Consider the following 20,615-nt stretch of genomic DNA (forward strand, 5'->3'; position numbering starts at 1 on the left):
TATGCAAACCCCACACGGAAACCAGAGACCGAATTCAAACCAAAAGACTACTTAGTGTGAGGGAGTAGTGCTGCCAATACAGTGTCTGAGTCCTTTACCCGTGCAATAAAAAAACAAATATTTTTTTTATTAAAAAAATAACTAAAAAGGTGCTCTTGTATTGCTTCATGTATTAAGTCATGTTGTGTATTGTGTATACATGACTTTTAAAGTTGAAAACTGGCTCTTCCTCTGATGCTCACTGTTAAATAGAAAACAACCATCAAAATGTGTTGTCATACCTACATTTACACAAAAACTAAACAGTTCAAAGTGTTATTCACTATTTCAATATATATTATCCCACTTTGGAAGAGCAAATATTTAAAAGTTTGTTGCTTTTACATCTTAGAAGCAGTTGTTTTCACAGTGTGCTATTGTTATCTTGGTTATCTAAGCAATTTTCACTATGAACAGCAGAGGGCTCTGTGTAGCGTAGTCAAGCTGCTCTACTGAAGGTAAATATGGGTGTTTATCATGGTGCTTCTTGCATCAGTGCCCTCAGGTAAACTATTTTAGATGTTGATTCGTTTTTCTGTTTGCAACAAAGCACGTGAATGCATCAAAGTCTGCACTAAACGATTTGGGTTTTTTTTCCTGTTTGTTTGTTTTCTGACCCAATTTGCACACTTAGACGACCGTTACACAACTCATTAAAATTCACTGCAATCCGCGAGTGTTCAGTGTCAGTAAGTTTGCAAGTTGGCACAGGTGTTTCACCCGCCCTTCCTCTATGGGGCCACAGGGATCAGAAGTCAGGACCTCGCCCTCTGATTGGTCGCTCTCAGTCAGATGCTGCGGGAGCTGCGTGGTGTGAATGTTTTGGGAATTTGAACTGGAGTAACCTCGGTCATGTCAGGATAGTGTGACAGTAATATCGTGCAATTTAAACCACCCCACATCACACCACAGAAGCGTGCTGAGTCATGATGTGCTGAGCCTTCGCTGGTAACTTAGGTTCAGATTTTAGTAGAGCTGCAATGGGCTGACTCGAATGGATGCAGTCATGCAGGAAGATGACATGGATTCATAGTTAATAAAATTATGATGCCTCCAGACGCCACTCAACTGGGATTTTGAAGTTATACTACTTTAGTCCTCTTCCAGTCCCATTTAAAAAATATATTATCTGCATATTGTTAAGAAGAAAAAACACATAATCCCTATCTGCAAACACAAACTAGTTCAAACCCTGTCTACCAACAATCTAAAGTACTTATCTGTGAGTACTTTTAGTAGTACATTTTGATGCTAGCATTAATGTAGACTGTTTTTATGTTCAAATGTATGTCTTAAGTATTGTCTTATCTATATATACAATTATAATTCTGTTATAGTGCTTTTCAGAGGAAAAATATGTTTTTATTTTACTCTGTTTTTCTTAACTATTGTTATGTTACAGAGACACATTAATAGAAAATATAATCAGACAGTATTAAGTATATGGCACAACAATGTTCAGTATTTCCAGTGTCTGTGACAATGCATTGTCTCTCTTTTTATATGTAAGAGGTAAATGCATTTGCATTTTCATTATATCATCTGAATTAAATAGCTATTTGTTATTTTAAACACACACACACACACACACACACACACACACACACACACATATATATATATATATATATATATATATATATATAGTGTTTGTTAGTTTGTCGCTGTGACCATTCTTTTGATTTAGCTTTTAGTTTTTGTTCTTAGTTTCTTTCAAGTCTCTGTTAGTTTTCAGTCAGCCCTGTCTAATTCCTTGTGTTTTGTTTTGCTTCCCTTTAGTTTGAAGCTAGTGTCTGTATTTGTATTTATTCCTGTCTTATTTTGGTAGTTACTCGTCTCTAGTGACTTGTGTTTAGTTTGGCTTCCCTACTGCCTCATTTGTCTTCAATTACTATCACCCGCAACCACTTCTGCTAATTACCCTCATGTGTATGAAAACAAAGCATAATGTGACTAAGCGTTGTCTTCCCATCAGTGTTTGCCTTTGTGTCTGTTAACCTCCCTTGTGTGTTTCTGGTTGTGTGCACTTGTGTGTCATTGGATTTCACCACTTCATTTATGAACTTTGCTTTAGACTTTTTGTACAATAGCCAGAATAAACAGATTGCTTTTTATTCACCCAGTCTGCCTCCTGTCTGTCCACGCTGTGATGATAAGAAAAAATTATGGGCAAAGTTGGAAATGCAGGTCTTATACTCGTGTCCCTTTGGCCGCTCCATCTGAGGATCGAAATGAGCAGGGGCTGGTTTGCAATTCATGCTTCTAAATCAGGAATAGAAGATGGTGGAAAAAACAAAATAATCAAATAAAGACTGTAAAACTTCAACATTTTATTAGACTTTTTCCATAATGTCATGTGGCATTAATACACAAACAACATAATGACACTTAAGAGGTTCCAACCCTTCACTTACAAAGCAAATAAAGAACAAAGACAAAAAAAAATGCATAAAATTGCATGATTAGATTTTGGAATCACTCTTTTGAGACACATACTCCTTAACCTCGTACTGTCTGACATATTAAACTCGTCTCTTGTGACCACACTGGTCCTACATTCCTCTCTGGACTATGGAAACCAGGCAGAGGTTATATTTGACTTGACCACTTATGCCAGCAGCACACTGGATGAGTTCTTTGCCACAGAAGCACAAAGGCAACCAGAAACATGCCATCCCCCAAACCATTCCTGCTGGCTTCTTCACAGACACTCACACTTGGTTAGGGTTATGGAGTAAGATATCACGGAGACAATTTAACACTGCGATGTCAAAAACCTTCATTTTGACATATTTTAAACTCAAAATGAAGTTGATGTACAGATGTGGTCAGAAGGGTCAATACACTCATAATGGGCATGAATGTCCTTGTATTTGGGCTTTTAAATGTTTATTTGAACAGTTAATTTTCTAAGGTGTAGTGGTTGTATAGCATATATCTTTATTGACTTAAAAAACAATAATTGGGTGAACACGTTTGAATTTTCTCTAATCCAGAGGGTCAAAAGTATACATACACCCCACTAGGATCTGGTTAAATGTCTGCAAACTGCACCTTGACCAGACACTTTTGGTAGCCCTCTACCAGTTTCTTATATAATCCTAGCTGCATATTTGACTAAATGTCTTGGCAGAATTGGTAGTGGTCTTTTAAATTCGTTGGTTTTCTTCAACAGATCTGGCTTTTAAGTGTAGACCACAAGGTCGGAGCTTTGGGAAGGCCATTCCAGAAGATTAAAGTTAGCATGCTTGCCAAAATCAGTTTTGATTTGTGTTTGGTCTCATTGTCCCGCTGGAACACCCAACTATGTCCAAGTTTCAACTATCGTTGATAAATTTTAAGTTAATCCTGCTTGTCATTATTCTCTCCACTTTGTGCAATGTACCTTTACAGCAAAACAGCCCAGAGCATGATGCTAACACCACCATGCTTAACAGCTGGTACACTGGTCTTAGGTGTGAAAGCCTCACGTTTACTCATCCAAACATATCTCTTGTCGCTATGGCTAAATAGCTTAATTTTTGTCTTGTCTGACCATAAAACCTTTCTCCATAAGGCATTTTGCTCGTTCATGTGGGCATCTGCAAATTTCAGTTGAGCTTGAACCTCTCAATTTTGAAAGAGAGACTTCCTTTTTGGTCAGCACCCTTGCAGTTCATGGCCATATAAAACTGGCTTTACTGTAGACGGTCGCACTGATGTTAAAGCAGTTTCCATCTCACAGCAGGCTTGAGCCTTGGTGGTTCCTAGATTGTCCCTGAACATCCTACCCAATTTTCTTTCATCTGAGCGCATCTCGAGGGCCTGGAGTGTATTGCAGGTTTTAGATCTCACCCTGGGTCAGCACACATGATTAGTTCATTACCAGGCCTCTGGAGAACTTCAGGACACATTGAGGAGGTAATTTAGTCATTTAAATCAGCTGTGTTGGATCAAGGACACATCTAAAACCTGCAGGACACTGACCCTTGAGGCACCCACCCCTGGTTTACACCTTGGCAGTGGTGAGACATGTGAATAACTTGTATTTGCATATAGTTGTTTGAAGACACCTTTCCAACTTGTGTAAATGTTCAGTTCTACTTCTTAGATCCTGACAGTCTTGGGCTTTCATTGTTCTGATTGTTAGTCGATCCAATGAGTGCTGTCAAACAAATATTTTTTAAGAGAAACTACTAATGAGAAAGCAATAAATCCTGGCCTTGTCAAGTTAAGAAACACCAAAACACCTTCAGCAGCACTTATTAAGATTTAAATGAGTGTATGTACATATTTGTATGTATATTTTTTTACACTATGTGGATTAAAGAAAATCCAAAATAAATTCAAATTTGAAAAGTCACTAAAATATATGCCGTACAATAATTCCACCCTGGAAAATGAAATCATTCAAAAGAGATTATTAAAAGCCCCAAATTATAATGACATTCATATCTGTGATCAGTGTATGTAAAACTCTGACCACAACTGTAGACACAGACAAGGCATTTAAATGTGTAGTCCTTCATTTCCAAGAGTTAATGGACAGATTTAAGATTTGAACATAAATTATAAGATATATATAGATTATACATTTGGGGCGTAGCCCCCTCTCATAAATCAGATTTTATTTTATTGACTATTAAATGAAGATCAGAAAGCCCAGTGGCTTCTGGTAATCTTACAAAACCCAAAATTTTACCATGACGTGAAAGAGAGGAAATCATCAATTACTCACTTTCGAGGTTAAATCTATATTGCTGAGACAAAATCTCTTCAATGAGTGCTTAAGAAAGTGTTACTTATTATTTCTCTGTTACTTTAGTGAAGGATTTCAAGATAGAAGACAGCAGTAACAACAACGAGAAGCATTTTAACTCCATAAGACGTCCTTATGGAGTTAAAATTGGAGTTAAAATCTTGAAAGCCAACTTAAAATATCCAGGAAATGTTTAGAAATCACAGGCGTATTTAGCTCTGTTCCTGACGCCAACTACAAAACCATTCTGAAAGCGAGAACTAAGTATGTGTAAACCAAAATGTCTCATGGAACTACTCTAAATGTTTGGCATGCACAGCGCAAATTTATTTAGAATCATAAAACCCAAAGACACAGAGAGTGAAAACAGAAATAAATGAGCAACAACTGTTAATGGAATTACAAGTGTATTGAAAATATTGTGAATTTATTTCAGATTTTTAATACAGTAGACATTATCAGACTGAAAACAGCTCGACCCCTCGCTCTCCTCATTAGGAAAATGCTGCTTTTGGTGCTCTGGCCAGCCGGCGTTGTTGTAATAGTATATAATGCCATCTGTTTTGGTAAGTGCTCTAATGATGTCCTCACGACAGCACCTTTGTTTTAAGTTTTTATGCCGAGATGCTGTGATGAGTTGAGAGAAGCTGGCACCATCCATCTATCAGCGCCCAAGTTAAAGCTAAAGTGCGAGACCTTTGGATAGTAATTAATTTACATTCACGGAGCTGGGTAAGCCTAATGGATAAGTCTGTTTAGTTAAATTAAAGGATTAAATATCAAATATAGCATTAGCTCAGGAAGCCCAAACAAGATAATCCACTGATATACATCTAACTTACAAATACATGGATCTTAAAGCCAGTTTTCAGTTGCTGTCTCTACAACAAGCAACCTACTTCCACCCAGCTCCTTTTTCATACTTTTGCAATTGATGGGTGCTCCGTTTTTATACTGGGAGTCTTGCTGCTGCTCTGCCTGCTTTCGGCTTTCACCACCCATGGCACAGCTACAATGACGAAGCAATGGTGGAAAACCCTATGAAAGCCGATGCGTTGGGAAGGATCACAATCTCAAAAAAAAGGAAGAAGTGATCAACGGCTAGGGCAACACCGATTGCCACAACTGCTCTCACGGCCATAAAAGGGAAGCAAAAGTTTCGCACTGCAGCTTTAAACCTCACGATGTAACATTCTCGCCAGCTTTTCATTTTGTACCGGACTCTTTTACGCTTAAATCCTATCCTCCGTTTGCGTGTACATTTCCTCAGTGTTGCCATGCTACGTTTGCCTAAAATTAAACATGATTTTAGGAGAAAAACAATGTTCCACTCAGTGTAAACACGGAACTCAGAAGTCAAATTTGTTTTGCGGTACTCGAGCATTTTTGACTCAACTGACAGGAAGCGAAGGAATGGATGCAAGTCATAAGGCATTAGGTTGAACCTGACTCTTAAGAACAAATGAACAATTGCTCCATTTTTCAGATTTTTTTTTAAAAGATATATTTTTACAAGGCCGTCAGCCAAATATTGGAATGCAGAAATATATTTATCAGGTTCGAACAATATTTTCTTTTGCTTTTTTTTTTTGGAAAGTCGATAAGAAAGAAAAAACAATTAAACACATAAATAATCTACGCATTCCACACATCAGAATCAAAGATTAACATGAACACTGATGCACCTAAAATTCTGAAATAACGACCTTTGTAGCACATCAAAGGGAAACCAGACCCTGTTCGGAAATCAACACGGCGCCAACGGTTCTGATGATCCAAATCGATGCAGCTCCACAGTACGTTACAAAAATAGACGCAGTTCTGCCTTCACAGTCACCGACACAACACCTCACTACAACACCTACTACAGTATATCGCCATGCATGGGTGACATGTTGTTTTGTAACACCAGAACTGCCACATGACTGGCTGCTACACCTATCAGGGAGCTCCATGCTGCAGATGTTTAAGGACAAAATAGTCACGCGAGTTGGATAAAATCAGTTAAGCAAAAAGCCGCTCATGCCACAATGTTAAAAAAAAAACAACTCCAACAATCATGTTATGGAAAGAGGCGACTTAGTGTGCTCTAGTGGACCACAGAGATGGTTGTAAAAATGTTGTCTTTTGACACGCTGTTGGCACTAATGATATATTCATCCAGCACCCAAAAACTCAAGTGAAATGTTTTTATCTTTCTAAGGTAAAGTTACAATTCTCATTAACTGCTTACGCTAAGCGGCAGTTTCATTCTAATGTTAAACAAGTTCCCTATGTTATCGCGAGAAAACTCCGTCCAATTATTGCACAGCTAATCTTTTTCAAAGTGCTTGAACGTTTCTCAATAGATATCCAGTGTAGATTTCTGCTAAAGGCAACCAGTGTTGCACCCTGCAGGTTGTGTAAAGCTTTGGCCTCGTTGTCAGAATGCTCAGGCTAATAAGAAGGTCTGGGTTCCCTCAGCATCTCTCATATTTCATTAAAGCAAGCATTTTATTTATTTAATTTTTTTCTTGCAAAAAGCAAAACAAACATGACCTCTCACCTCTTCATTTCAAATCTAAACTGCTCAGAAATTAAATCTATTTATAAGAACAGTTGAAAACTTGTTGTAAACTACAATAAAGGCAACACTCTTGAATCAGTAATGTACCTTAACAGTTAAAATGTTACTCCATATTTAAGTGCTCCACTCCTTGTCAGTTTTGAAGAATAATTAATTCATACTTACATAAAAATGATCGGCTACATAACTGATCTTGCATGAAGAATGCACACCAAAAGTGGCAAAACAGCGGAAAATGGAGGTGACTTTTAAAATGCATCTAATTCAAATCTGAAACATCTTTTTTTTTCCCATCTTGAATAATTTGTTTAGTTACAGCTACAAAAACCACAAAAACAAGCAAAAATGTGGTCAAGGCCCTTATAAAGCTGACTTTAATCCTCAGAGAATGAGAAATGTATAGCTGTCAAAGGACTGTGGAAATTCTTCTTATCGGTCGTTTTGCCTCGAAGCTGACCACAGTTTAGCGATCTTAGCCACTGCGGTCTCCGGTGCGCTGTATCCGGGCCAGGACTAGCTCACGGGACACCTTCTTGCGGTCTTTGGCCAGGCCCAAGAAACACATGAAGTCGATGAAACAAGTGGTAAGGTTCAACTTGCAGCCAAACTCGCTGGTTGCATAGTCATATGGGAACGTGTGGTGATAGTTGTGAAATCCCTCACCTGCAAAGCACACGAAACAGGAATGAACGATTCATTAAAAAAAACATGTAAAACTGGATTTTTTAGTCAAAAGCCGTCTTTGCAACGCGTTCCATGTTTTCAGTTTTCAGTCTTTAAAAGAAAAAGAAGATTCTTCAACTGTTTCACTGCTGGGATCTGTGTTTACAGTGTAGCCTGTGGTGTTGTCACAGGTTTTGGGTGGTTCGATACCACTGGCTGTGATGTCATTACTGCTTTTCCCACCTGTAAAGTCACCTGAGCCGCGCTTCCCTCCTTTCCATTCTCTAATCATTCCCTGCAGTATTTATAATCCCACCTCACCCACTTTTCAGATCGTCTCTGAGCTTTGTCAGGTGTTTGCCTGGTTATGAGGTGTACTACAAAAGGCTGTCAAACCAGAATTCTAATGTTTATAAGTTCGGTTTCATTCTTTTCCTGATGATATTCCCTAGATGCAAACCTGCTTCAGCCAAACCATGGTAATGCCGCACAACTAGAGAGTAAAGACGCAGTAGCACGTAAGTCCTTTTTAAACTAATACTGCAGCCAGCAATTCTGAGCTTTGAAAACGTATTGATCTATTGAAGAGCCCGACCAATATATCAATCGCCGATCTATCAGCCAATATTTGCTATTTGGCTGATAAGGAAAAAGAAGAGACAAGGGGAAACACCCTTCAATCATGAGTGGTGATCTTACATAGTTTGTCCACCTGAAACTCAATTTCCCTGTTGGCTACAAACATAACCATCTGATTAGAGCAGAGCTGAGTGTAAAAACAAGAAATTTACCATTACTTTTATTTCCGTTGTCATATTATCTTAGTAAATAACTAGACTTGGCCTATACTATACTAAAACTATACCTAAAAGCACATCTTCATCATCATGTTATCTCAAGCTGAAAGTTGGAAAGCTCTCATGTGCTGCTGCCAACGGTACACACTGAGAGACAGCGAAATAAATGTTTCAGCCAGCAGTGCTCTATTTTTATTCCTCCATGACCTTTTTGGCTCGAGTTTAGTAGGTAGTCCTTGATTAGTTAGATAACCTTCCTTTTATAGCTGTATGCACAAAGCCTGATGAAGAAAGACTGGGTTACCCAAAAAAGTTGATAACAGAGTTTTTTGTACCCTTTATCTTTATCTTATCCTATTTTAGCGTGTGTCCAGTCAGCTAATGCAACTAAAGCTTGGCCATGTGGACCTTGTCTACCAATAAACACGTCTTGTTCTACAACCTTGTGAAACATTTTTCCCCGTGAAGAAAAACTTATTTTGCAACCACATAGCTTTGTAGTGATTTTGTGTCTTCCAGGCTCTGACTGTTGGGAGTTTATACGGTTTTATGCACATAAATTCTACATTTAAATTCTGATAAATTCTTTATGAAAAACTGATCAAGAGATTGGCATTGGCCTTGTTCGCCAATATAAAATGATAGTCGGTGTTGGACAGCTAACTGCTGCATTAATTCAGTTTTGCACTGACTAATTGTTTAAACCTGGTGTGACGAGCTGACAGCTTTTAAAACTGTTCAGTTATTTAAAGGAAAAGCAATACTACAAAAAAATATTGGAATTGACTAAATTGCTTTAACTGTTAATATCATCCGAGAATTGCACAGCAGTTGCATCCCTAAAATAAACAATTCAGAAGCAACTGCAGGAACAATGACAGACTGTGGTGGTATATTGGTGACATCGTGTGATGCTCTCTAACAAAAGACGACTTTCTTCCCTGCATAATCATTACCAAAGATACAGCTGCTAAATTGTGCCTCTTCTAAAACTAGACTTAACTTGCTATGGGGTGAATAGCTGGGTGCCATCTTAGAATATCCAGCTCTTTTGATATATCTATCAGGTGCTCTTTGTCACTGCACTGCTGACTCCTACTGGTTGAACAAGGTGCATGCAGAGTGAGGGGAGGAGGTGGACAAAGTCGTAATCAGGTAATCACGTTAATAAAATAGGTTCAAATCAAGTATGCACTCTTTGTTTTTAAACATTTTATCCACCCTTTAGCACATCTGGTAAATAAAATGTTTACATGGGCCTGTAAAAGTCGTTCCTTTTGTTTTAGTTCAATTCAGTCCAGTTTATATAGCGCGAAATCACAGCAACAGCCGCCTCACGGCACTTTATACTGCAAGGTAACGACCCTGCACTATTAAGGAGGCATTCCCAACAATCAGAAGATTCCCTATGAGCAAGCTCTAGGCGACGGTGGGAAGGAAAAACTCGCTTTTAACAGGAAACCTCCGGAAGAACCAGGCGCGGGAACGGGGAGCCACGTGCCACGACCGTTTGCGAGGTGAGGGGACAGAGAAAAGAAAAAAAGAGAGCATAGGAAGACAGGGCAAAACAGAAACTATAGGGAGAGAGATGATAATCACTGGTTAGCAAATTTGTTTAAGCATAATTGGATGATTTGAATTTTACTGCACCAAACGCTTGACGCAACTGTGCAGTCAAATAAAAGCAAAACGAGGAGATGTATCGTGTACAATGTAATTACATTTACTCTGAAGGTGACGCTATACCAAAGTAACAAACTTACATTAAAAATCTGGCTTTTCTTCTTCAATTAAACTTAAAAAATACTTTAAAATATCCCTATACAAGCATTCACTGTCCTGTGCTGTACATTCTGGTGTGTAATTTCTGCCATGAGCATGTGTTGGGGTGTTGTTCATACCTATAGCACTGAAAGTGACAAACTTGTTCTCTCTGGGGTTGATGGTCTTGTCATAGGGCCTGTTTCCCCACATGTGGGCAGCGCTGTTGACCAGCCAGGTAGCGTTCAGCACCAAGGTGTACCTAAGCAGAGTTGGGACGAAGTAGGCCACCCACAGAGACTCCCCCCACAGGTACCAAGGCACGATTGTTGGGATAATAAAGCACATGACCAGCACGGAGAGCTTGTAATACCTGTTAAGGAGATAGCAAGAGTAGGTATCAGCAAAAAACAACAACAAAAAAAGAAACAAAATGCTGCTAACTGTTAAGGAATAATTATTTAAATACAAAAACTCTGTTTGCCAGATAAGAAAATGCTCATTTTTTTTCCACTTGACCTATTTTCCATTCAGGCCAGCTCTCCGTGAATCTTATGTTAGTAATTGTCATCTTGTTAAACCAGAATGACTAACACACCATGCCATTATGAAAACATCTCCACAGCAGTACGCTAACATTTATTTATATTTATAGAAACTGCAACATTACTGTCTTGCTATTTGCACTCATTGCACTTTGTTATTTTTAGCAACTAGATGCAGTGTGAAGTCTGAACCTTAATCATGCCACTTACTTCCTCTGAAACATGACAACTTTGTCTGTTAGCAGGTCGGTGAGCTCCAGCTTGCGTCCTTTCTCGATCACGTCAGGGTGTTTGCGCACCAACAGCCAGCCGATATGAGAAAAGAAAAAGCCGCGGACGGCATTGTGAGGGTCGGCGTCTGTTTCCGAGTATTTGTGGTGAACCCTGTGGTCTCGAGCCCATTCAAAGATATCATTCTGTGGTTTGGAATTAAGACCAAGATTATGCACACTGTTGACACAGCACGGTACTTATAGTGAAACAAAAGCTGCTATTATCTTGGCTCCAGGTCATAAGTGTGTGTTTGTATACTAAAAAGATGTGTCAGCAGAACAGTCATTTTTGCTTGCCTGAAATGCCATGGAGTTAGCTACACCGAGGAAAATCCTTAAAGGTAATGCAGCCTTGTAGGATCTGTGACTCCACAGGCGATGCGCTCCTGCAGTGACTCCTAACGCACTTATCAAAAAACAAAGTACAGCTGTGGAAAGAAACACATGGGCAAATTAGTTTGACCTACTTTTGTGCTCATGTCAAAAGCACTTTGTTGCACAGATGCTGCACACTGCAGTGTTTGTGCATTATTTTCTGCACAATTGCACTGTTATTGTTAGGGCTGGGAAGAACATCCAGCAACAAGTGAGAAATCACGAGACACATACATCGTGACAGCCGCGCTTCTGTTTCCCCCCCCCAAATAGCATAAATTGTTAAAGCACTAGAGTATTTGTTTACCACAATCTTTATCAATTTGATCCAAAAGGCTCTTGAGAATTTGATTAGATTTTGTGCACAATTTCCAGCGGAAATTGCAAATTTACCTCGGGTCACCTGGTTAGCACTGGCCTGTCTGTTTCACAAGGAGATTACAGTGTAAAGCTGTGTCCTTTACAGTGTAAAAGAAGCCAAATCTAATAATAAAAACATTTCATGGTTGAGTTCATGAAAGACTAAAAGCTAAAAGAGTTGTGACACAGCAGTGAAGAAACTGTATAAATAAAGTGCAGTTTATGCTAATTATCCAGCTATTCTTGATTTGTCTACTTGAACAAAAACATGCCATTAAGGAGGCCAGTTTATTTTCCTGACAGCCAAGCTTAAAAGTACGTGCTGTGACATGTAATCTCTGATGACTTTATTCCTGATCTATAATCCTCCACCTCCATGAAGGATGCTGGGAGGATCACAGATATATGCAGCCGCCTATTTGCATTCACCACCGGCGAGAAAAGCAGGGCGTGCTGCTGACATAACAGCTGTTGATTTGATAAAATATGATTTCCACTAAATAAGTAAACAAAACCAACATGCAAAAAAGGGAGAAAGGGGGATGTAACAGGCAATTTTCTTTTCGCACTTACACCAAAGCAAGGTCAAACGAGATGCTGAAGGTACGACGAACACGCCGTACAAGGCTCCTATGTGCAACAGAGTCATCAGTATGACATTTTTCCATACGATGATCCGGGGAGGTTTTGGGCCCTCTTTCTCTTTGTACGTGTGATCAAACACGTCTTCTCTGGCGCTCTCTGGAAGAACATCCCCGTTGCTGGACTTGCGCTGCTGCTGCTTGTTCTCTAACGCCTCCGCCTCCGTCATTGTGGCAGCGGTGCTGTGATGCTGTGAGCGGCAAACAGAGGAGAGAAGTCAGTCGCCTCGGCGCTTTTTGTGTGTAATGGAGGCTGTTTTGTCAATATGGTAATTAATTTTTGTGCTGACTAGCCCCGGTAGGCTAGCTGCTTGCTGGCTGGCGCTGTCGGAGGATGAAGAGGAAGACGGTAGCGATGATGCTGACTTATAAAGCGGTAACGCGACGCTCCAACGCGCCAAAAAAAAAAACCTGATGAAACACCTGTGGGAGGGAAAATTTTTACCCAATAACTCACCGAAGATAGGCAGAAGGGCAGAAACGAGATAAACGGAGGACAGTCTGCTTGACCCAAAATTACAGTAACCCAGAAAAGGGAGAGTGATAGCTCCGCAATGAGAACTGGAACTCGTGGTGTGGCCGACCAATGAGCGCTCGCCTGTCGCCTCTAGCTCGGGCTCTGATTGGCTGTTTGTTTATCTGCTGTTCACCTTTTATTCATTCTCCGGTTTGCCAGATGTATATTTGCCACCCCTGGAGACTAGCCGATCTTGTTGCTGTCTAGACACGCACAAAAATTGAACCGTGTAACCGTTTTCCTTTTGAAATCACGCGTGGACTGAAACACAAGCACTGTGTTAACGATGCAAGTGGAACAAAACAAGTTACTGTACCCAAACCCCGGCAGTAGAGCCCCCTCCCCCCTGTCCTCCACCCACGTAGGAAAATAGGATGCTTCATCTGTTACGTCATCCTCATTCTCCGTCTATAGAAATAAAAACTTTCAATGTGCCTAAAAATAGCATAAGCTGCTGAACACCAGAAAAAGTATTTTAGGCATGACGGGAAAAAACAACTGAGTCTCCATAAACACTGCAAAATGGATCGAACAGGCTGTTTACTTCACCCTGTGTAGAAGAGCTTTGACTCTGCTGCAAAATAGAAACAGATACACACTGCATGACCAAATTAAGGACCACACGGCCCATATTTACCCGGGCGAGCAGCAGAAAATGGATGGATGGTTGGGTGGATGGATGAACACACCAATGGGTGTTCACCCCCTTGACCTACATTTGAAAAAAAATGACAATCTGTCGCCATCTAATGGTGAAACGGGGCAGCGCACGCAGCCGATACTGTTGATTTTCTGCAAACAGGGCTCACCTATTACTAAAATCTCCAATCCCCATGCACCAGCAGCAGACAAAAAATTAGCACCACATTGATAAATGCATATCACCGACTGACTGATACATATATTTTTTCCTGCAGCATCTATTGGCGTCATCATCAGGCGCCCGTATTTACTTCTGGTCCAGTTAGTTGCTGCTGATGCCTGCTGCGATGGAAGTAAACAGGGACGAAGCGGAGCGCTGCATTGACATTGCAGCGGCCGCCTTAACCAACCAACAGCCGGACAAGGCGCAGAGGTTCCTGGAGAAGGCGCAGAGGCTCTTCCCGACAGAAAAAGCCAAAGGTAAGTCAATATGGGGGGAAAGGGGGAGGGGGGGTGCACATTCAGCTGCGAAGATGCGCATCATCACCTCCACAGCCTGCAGCATCACCTGCACTCCTCATGAGCAGCGCATGTAGCCTGGGCCTTTGATAGCACTCAAGCTAGCACTTTATGCAGCTTCTGCGTTTTTTCTTATTATTCTTTTTTTTTTTGTACGAATTCACTTTAAAATGAAGCTGTCCCATCAGTGTCTGCAGTGCTTTAATTTGCTTTTCTAACAGAAAGCTAAGCCTTTAATTTAGGTGAACAGAAGTGGACTGGGAGAAAGGCAAAATAAGTCCTAGATGTCCAAGATTACTACATGCTACTTTCCCATGATTATTTCAAAAATAATTTTTGACAACACAGGTATTATCATTCTAAGCTCGCCAATCTAGCTCAATACGAAATAAATACAGAAATACAACATTCAGCTGAATAAAAACAGAAAAGTGATCAATATAGCCACACATGCAAACAAATGTACTATATTTATTGCTGTGAAAAAGTTTGTCTTTTTCTTGTTTTTGTATTTTTTTTGTACATTTGTGCCACTTACATGCTTCAGATCATCAAAGAAAATTCAGTACTACACAGAGATAATCTTGGATTCATTTTGAATCGATCGGTCACTTTAATAGAATCTCTCTGACAAAGTGAAGTGGGCTAAAAGATCTCAAAAAGCAACACATTATGCCACATGCAGAGAAACAGTCATTGACATCTATCAGTATGGAAGGGGTTACAAAGCCATTTCTAAGGCTTTTGGACACCAGCGAACCAAAGTGAGAGCCATTATTTACAGTGGTGAACCTTCCCAGGAGTACCTGGCCTACCAATAGTACTCCAAGAGCACATCAATGGCTCATCCAGAATGTCACAAAATTCTGTGGACTGATGAGACAAAAGCTGAACTTTTTAGAAAGGTTGAGTGCCTTTGCATTTGGCATAAAACACACAGCATTTCATAAAAAGAACATCAGACCAGCGATCGGTTGCTGCGTTGAAGCTCAATCGTACAAACTTAATCTGAAATCAACCAGCAAGTCCAACTCTAAATAAAAACCAAATGAAGGTTTTGGGTTGGCCTAGTCAAAGTCTGGAGTTAAATTCTGTTCAGATACTTTAGGATAGCCTTAAACAGACCATTCATACTGAAACAATTCTGCCAAGAACAGCGGGCCAAAATTCCTCCAGAGTGATGTGAAAGATTCATTGTGAGTTATCCCAAATGCTTGATGCCAGTTCTTGCTGCCGTGGATGGCACAACCAGTTATTAGGCTTAAGGGGCAATAACTTTTTCACATGGGGCAGGTAGGTTGGTCAGTTTTTTCACTTAATAAATGAAATCCTGATATAAAAACTGCACTTTGTATTACATTTGAGTTATACATGTCTAACATTAAGTTTTCTTTGATTCTCAAACATAGAGGTGGGACAAATGTGCAAAACAAATATGACATTAGGAAGGATGCAAATACTTTTTTCCACCACTGTACATGGTGGCATGTGCTTGTGCCCAACCTTACCTCTTCTTAGATTTCACACCAGATACACCTTAGACCATGACCCACCTCACATATAAATATAAAACCTGTTAAAACTGCAACCACAACATATCTGAAAATAAAATAAAAGAAATAAAGCTGGTTTTTGTTTTTGATTTTGATTTTAGTTATAATGGTTCAAGCCACTTTGTTTTAGTTATTTCAGATATGTGCAAGCAGAAAAACAATGGCACAAGCAGACAGATCCTCCAACAAAAACTATATTTAGTTTAATGATTTTCAAACATAGCTACAGTTTTATTCTCTGCCCCCAACAAGCTCTTATAATACCATTGAACTTGATTGCTTGGTTGCTTTACATCTGCTTGATGACATGGATAGTCCCACTATCGAAAATTTTGTGTTTTTAACTGCTGTTGAGTACTTGATAGAATATCTTTGAACATATCTTCTAGTATTGCTGGATGTAATAGCAAAGAATGGATTTACACCCAGACAAGATATCCATTCAGACTTCAGCGGGGTGTCGGAGCCTCGACAACGGCAGAACATAAAGGAGAACGCCAGACCTGAAGAAAAGCCTGCAGAGTCTTCAAAATCCTACATGGCTGATCAGCTAGAAGCTGTGAGGAGGTACGTAAGACTGCTGATTACATAAACATACTGTTGGTTAAAATAAACTCTTTCCTTGATGGGTATATTGACTGCAATTGTGATTGAAATTTGTAATCATGTGCTCTCTGCACAGGATAAAACAATGTAAAGACTTTTATGAAATTCTCGGGGTGTCGAAAGATGCCTCAGAGGATGAACTGAAGAGATCGTACAGAAAACTTGCTTTGAAATTCCATCCAGATAAGAACAGCGCTCCTGGGGCAACAGAGGCGTTTAAAGGTAAGACGGCGATTAAACTCATCCAAGGTTAATATAGCACTTACAGAAAGCAACTTATAGCAGCTTCATGTTATAACTTTCCAACAGCTATCGGCAACGCGTACGCTGTTCTGAGCAATGTTAACAAAAGGAGACAGTACGATCAGTGTGAGGAAGAGAGAAGACATCCTTCCAGGCACGGCCCAGACAATGGAAACTTTGAGCCAGATATTTCACCTGAAGAGCTCTTTAATATGTTCTTTGGAGGAGGTTATCCATCAAGTTAGTCTCATAGTTTGGTGTTTCCATATAATGCATGTGAGACGGAGTATTTTAATTGCAAATATATATTTCTGTGGTGCGTTTTTTATGTGCTAAATGTGTTAAATCAATCTAGGCCATGCTCACGTATACAATAATGGGCGGATGCGTTACCAAAGGCGGGAGAGAAGGGAGCGACAGCAAGATGTAAGTTTGATACTTAAAAAGCTAAACTGTAAATGTGTAGAGTTGTTTATGTTTTGCCAGCAGGGGGAGACATTTAGTCATCTGTCGTTTTACAAGCTGAGGCTTCTCTCAGAGATTGTGTGTGTTTGTTTGTAATGTGTTTTTCCACAGGGAGGTCTCGCCCTCTTTGTGCAAGTCATGCCCATCCTCATCCTGGTTATTGTGTCAGCTCTCAGTCAAATAATGGTCAACAGCCCCTCCTACAGCCTCAGCTTCAGGCCGTGAGTGTGATCCTTGTAACACAAGAATCTAAAGTAACACAACTAACTGTTGTTCTGCAAAAGTGCGAGGGACTTAGACAAAAGATTATCTCTACGTTAGCAGAGTCCAACCCAGGTTTTTTTCACGGTACTTCTGCTTTCAGTCGATCTTTGCATAAGCTGGGTGGTCGTGTTAGATTTGCCTTCGCAGTATTTGCCGTTGTTTCTCCTCGTATAAATTTACTGCTACCTCTGTTAGTTCCAATTAATCACAGAGCTCCTCTTGTTTGTGCTGCTGTCATGTGTCTTGTCCCGTTCCCAGTACACTGCCTTTGTGTGTTCAGATATACGCCTGCAGTTTCGGGCCCTGCTTTAAACCATTGTCAGCAGTGACTCGTGTTAAGACAGACAGATGGTGCAAGATCTGTGCTGCATTCTGTCATATGATAACACTCCCACACTCTGGCCTGTTGTCACGTAGGTCAGCAGGTTACTCACAGAAGAGGCTGACTGAGAACTTGAAGGTGCCATATTATGTGGGGGAGCAGTTCTCCAAAGAATTCACTGGTGTGAATCTGAAAAATCTGGAGCGGACGGTGGAGGATGATTATATTTCCAACCTTCGCAACAACTGCTGGAAAGAGAAACAGCAAAGTATGACAATAAATGATTCTTATATCTGAGTTTAAGCATGAGTATTGGCGTGGTTGTCAGTGTCATTATCAGTGCTGAGATCGTTTTTTAATTGTGTGTGTGTGTTTGTTTTATACAGAGGAAGGAATGCTATACAGAGCTCGCTATTTTGGAGACAGCGATCTATACCAAAGAGCACAGAGGGCTCGCACACCAAGCTGTGCCAAGTTGTCCGAGATCACAGCTTCTTTACATGGATGAAAATGCTTTCATGATTCAAAGCAAGTTCTTCAAACTCTGAATATTTTCTCATTTTGGCACCAGGGATGGGGCAGAATATTGACTTTCCAATATATAGCATTGATTCCCCTTGATTAACTTAGGGTTGCAGGAGGGCTGAAGCCTATCTCAGCTGGCATGGGGCTAAAGACTGAATACACAACCAGACAGACAGCCAATCAGAAGGCTTTCCGCTTGGTTATCCTCTGTTTTCTCAATACCATATTTGGCTTCAGTATGTCAATACTTGTATCATGCAAACACATCAGGCCAATTTTACTTACCAGAATCACAGCTTCATGACACTTGAACTTCTAAAAAGAATGGTGGTAAAGTCAACCAGCTTGCTGTGAAGACGTTTTGAAAAAGGCTTTCTTTTTTTTTTTCTTGTCTCCAGGTTTCCAGAATCACTACAAAAGATTACCAGTAATTTATTAAAATGCATTTCTACAATCTGGAGGCTGAAGATGACTCAACAAGGAGCAGACCAGCACCACTCGTCACCAAACAGATCACACAAACTAACTCAAACGATTTCTGTGGAAGTCTAGTATGTGGTAAAAAGATATAGCATTAATATAGTGTTTTAGAATGGAAATGGTACTTAAAATAGCTTGCTATCCTCAAAAAATGTGGGTTTGAAAAACTTTAGGTTACTTGCGCAACTCTGGTTCTCAGAAAAGCATTTGTTTCGATGGCTCACTATGCGATGCTCCTCCTTGGGTATTCCTCAGAAATATTTATTTCATTATGCCAATCCTGATTGGCTGATGATCGTAAGAAACATGTCATTCAGAACCAACCACCCTTAAGTAGCTTGCACAAATAAGCTATCTTTATTCAAGATAAGCTAGGCAGCTAGCACCCAGTTAGCTAACACTCCTGTCTGTGGACAGTAAAGCTGGCAGGTTTTGGCATTGCAGGTTGAAGAAGAGGTGTTTGAAAAATGACTGCATAGTAGAGGTGAATGATACAAATATCGAATGTATCGATATCAACACTGTGGTATTGGATCGATACTAGTATGATGGGATTCATACTTTGTTTCTATCCTCTAAGTTTGGTATGTATCCCATTGAATTGTGTTAAATGAATTCTTTTGTTTGTGTATTATTCCATTACAAAAAATACCATAGTATAAAAACGAAACTATTTTTTTGTGGGGACTGTTACATCTATTTTATTTATAGCCTATAGCACATTTAAACAACAGAAGTTGACCCAAAGTACTTTAGAGATAGGCACATATACCAAAAACCCTGTTACATGAAATACATGAAAAACTGGAAGTTGTGTTGACAAATTATTGTGGAAAATAAAAATCATAATGATTTGGTGGTCATGAAAACATGTTTAGAATTTTCTAATTTGATGATGACGTGATCACCAATCAATTAGGATTGGCATAATGGTTCTGAGTACACAGGGAGGCGCATTCCATGTCTAAACGTCAAAACGAATACTAAGAATGAGAACCTTCAAGCACTAAAGAAAGAACATAAAGAACACTTTATATTTGTTTTGGGGGGAATGCAGTATGAAAACAGACCATACTTAAGTTATATGTAGTCATATGGATGTTATTTATGTAGCAATATAACAGATGCCACATTGAATGCCACCTCCTTGATTTTATGCTGTAATTCAATGGAGAAAAGTTTGAGGGGTTTTGATTTTAGATGCACATTCTCAGACTATGCAGTAGTAATCTAATATGTCAAATGTCTAGGCTTTTTAGACACTTGAACACCTGAAATTTGTCTTCTTCTGCTGTGTGTGAGATAGCCACTAGGACGTGTCCCTGTCACTTTACCTCCTTTAAATGTATTAAGGGCAAACATGTAGTACAACTTCACAATAAATGCCATGAGAATGAGACGTGGTGATCCACAAAATGAGACTTTAACCAGTTCAAGTTGGGAACTGTCACGTCTCCGCTCAATCTGTCGGAAAAAGCCATTTTTTGTCTCAGTTTTTAAGTTTATAGTATGCTACTTATTCTTTGTATTATTTCTTGGAGAAATAGATTATAAAGAGAGGATAAGAAAACCATGCAGATCTTGTTCACTTCGTTTTTCCACCATGTTTTTAATTCTAGATGAAAATAAACATGGTTGCTCAAACGTGCTAAGTGTGACTCTCTGCTTTGAACAGAACAGGCACAGAATGGGAGACAAAAGCTCAGTCAGCACATTTGGCAC

At 39.7% G+C, this 20,615-nt stretch overlaps 2 protein-coding genes across 2 annotated transcripts; one reads left to right on the forward strand and one right to left on the reverse strand.

The window, feature by feature from the left end:
• Window positions 1-2,356: 2,356 nt before the first annotated feature.
• Window positions 2,357-13,339, reverse strand: scd (stearoyl-CoA desaturase (delta-9-desaturase)). Its single transcript, XM_085169471.1, has 6 exons — window positions 13,215-13,339; window positions 12,690-12,948; window positions 11,679-11,809; window positions 11,320-11,525; window positions 10,705-10,937; window positions 2,357-8,006 (listed from the first exon to the last, which is right to left on the reverse strand). The coding sequence occupies exons 2-6, from the start codon at window positions 12,925-12,927 to the stop codon at window positions 7,816-7,818; spliced, it is 999 nt and encodes a 332-aa protein (XP_085025597.1). The 5' UTR covers window positions 12,928-12,948; window positions 13,215-13,339; the 3' UTR covers window positions 2,357-7,815.
• A 683-nt stretch (window positions 13,340-14,022) lies between these two features.
• Window positions 14,023-20,537, forward strand: dnajb12b (DnaJ heat shock protein family (Hsp40) member B12b). Its single transcript, XM_085169467.1, has 9 exons — window positions 14,023-14,396; window positions 16,378-16,555; window positions 16,671-16,816; window positions 16,904-17,077; window positions 17,193-17,263; window positions 17,414-17,523; window positions 17,984-18,156; window positions 18,275-18,416; window positions 18,812-20,537. The coding sequence occupies exons 1-8, from the start codon at window positions 14,252-14,254 to the stop codon at window positions 18,394-18,396; spliced, it is 1,119 nt and encodes a 372-aa protein (XP_085025593.1). The 5' UTR covers window positions 14,023-14,251; the 3' UTR covers window positions 18,397-18,416; window positions 18,812-20,537.
• Window positions 20,538-20,615: the final 78 nt, after the last annotated feature.

The sequence above is a fragment of the Neolamprologus multifasciatus genome, chromosome 8 (genome assembly GCF_963576455.1).
Source record: "Neolamprologus multifasciatus chromosome 8, fNeoMul1.2, whole genome shotgun sequence".
Lineage (NCBI taxonomy): Eukaryota > Metazoa > Chordata > Actinopteri > Cichliformes > Cichlidae > Neolamprologus > Neolamprologus multifasciatus.

What these genes read in the sequence shown, in the direction of transcription:
- dnajb12b (XM_085169467.1), top strand. Translation starts at nt 14,252, where the DNA reads ATGCCTGCTGCGATGGAAGTAAACAGGGACGAAGCGGAGCGCTGCATT. An exon ending in CAGCTAGAAGCTGTGAGGAG is followed by an intron (nt 16,556 to 16,670) that starts GTACGTAAGACT and finishes CTCTCTGCACAG; the next exon opens with GATAAAACAATGTAAAGACT. An exon ending in TGGAGGAGGTTATCCATCAA is followed by an intron (nt 17,078 to 17,192) that starts GTTAGTCTCATA and finishes AAATCAATCTAG; the next exon opens with GCCATGCTCACGTATACAAT.
- scd (XM_085169471.1), bottom strand. Translation starts at nt 12,927, where the DNA reads ATGACGGAGGCGGAGGCGTTAGAGAACAAGCAGCAGCAGCGCAAGTCC. An exon ending in CTAACTCCATGGCATTTCAG is followed by an intron (nt 11,526 to 11,678) that starts GCAAGCAAAAAT and finishes TCCAAACCACAG; the next exon opens with AATGATATCTTTGAATGGGC. An exon ending in GTTGTCATGTTTCAGAGGAA is followed by an intron (nt 10,938 to 11,319) that starts GTAAGTGGCATG and finishes TCTCCTTAACAG; the next exon opens with GTATTACAAGCTCTCCGTGC.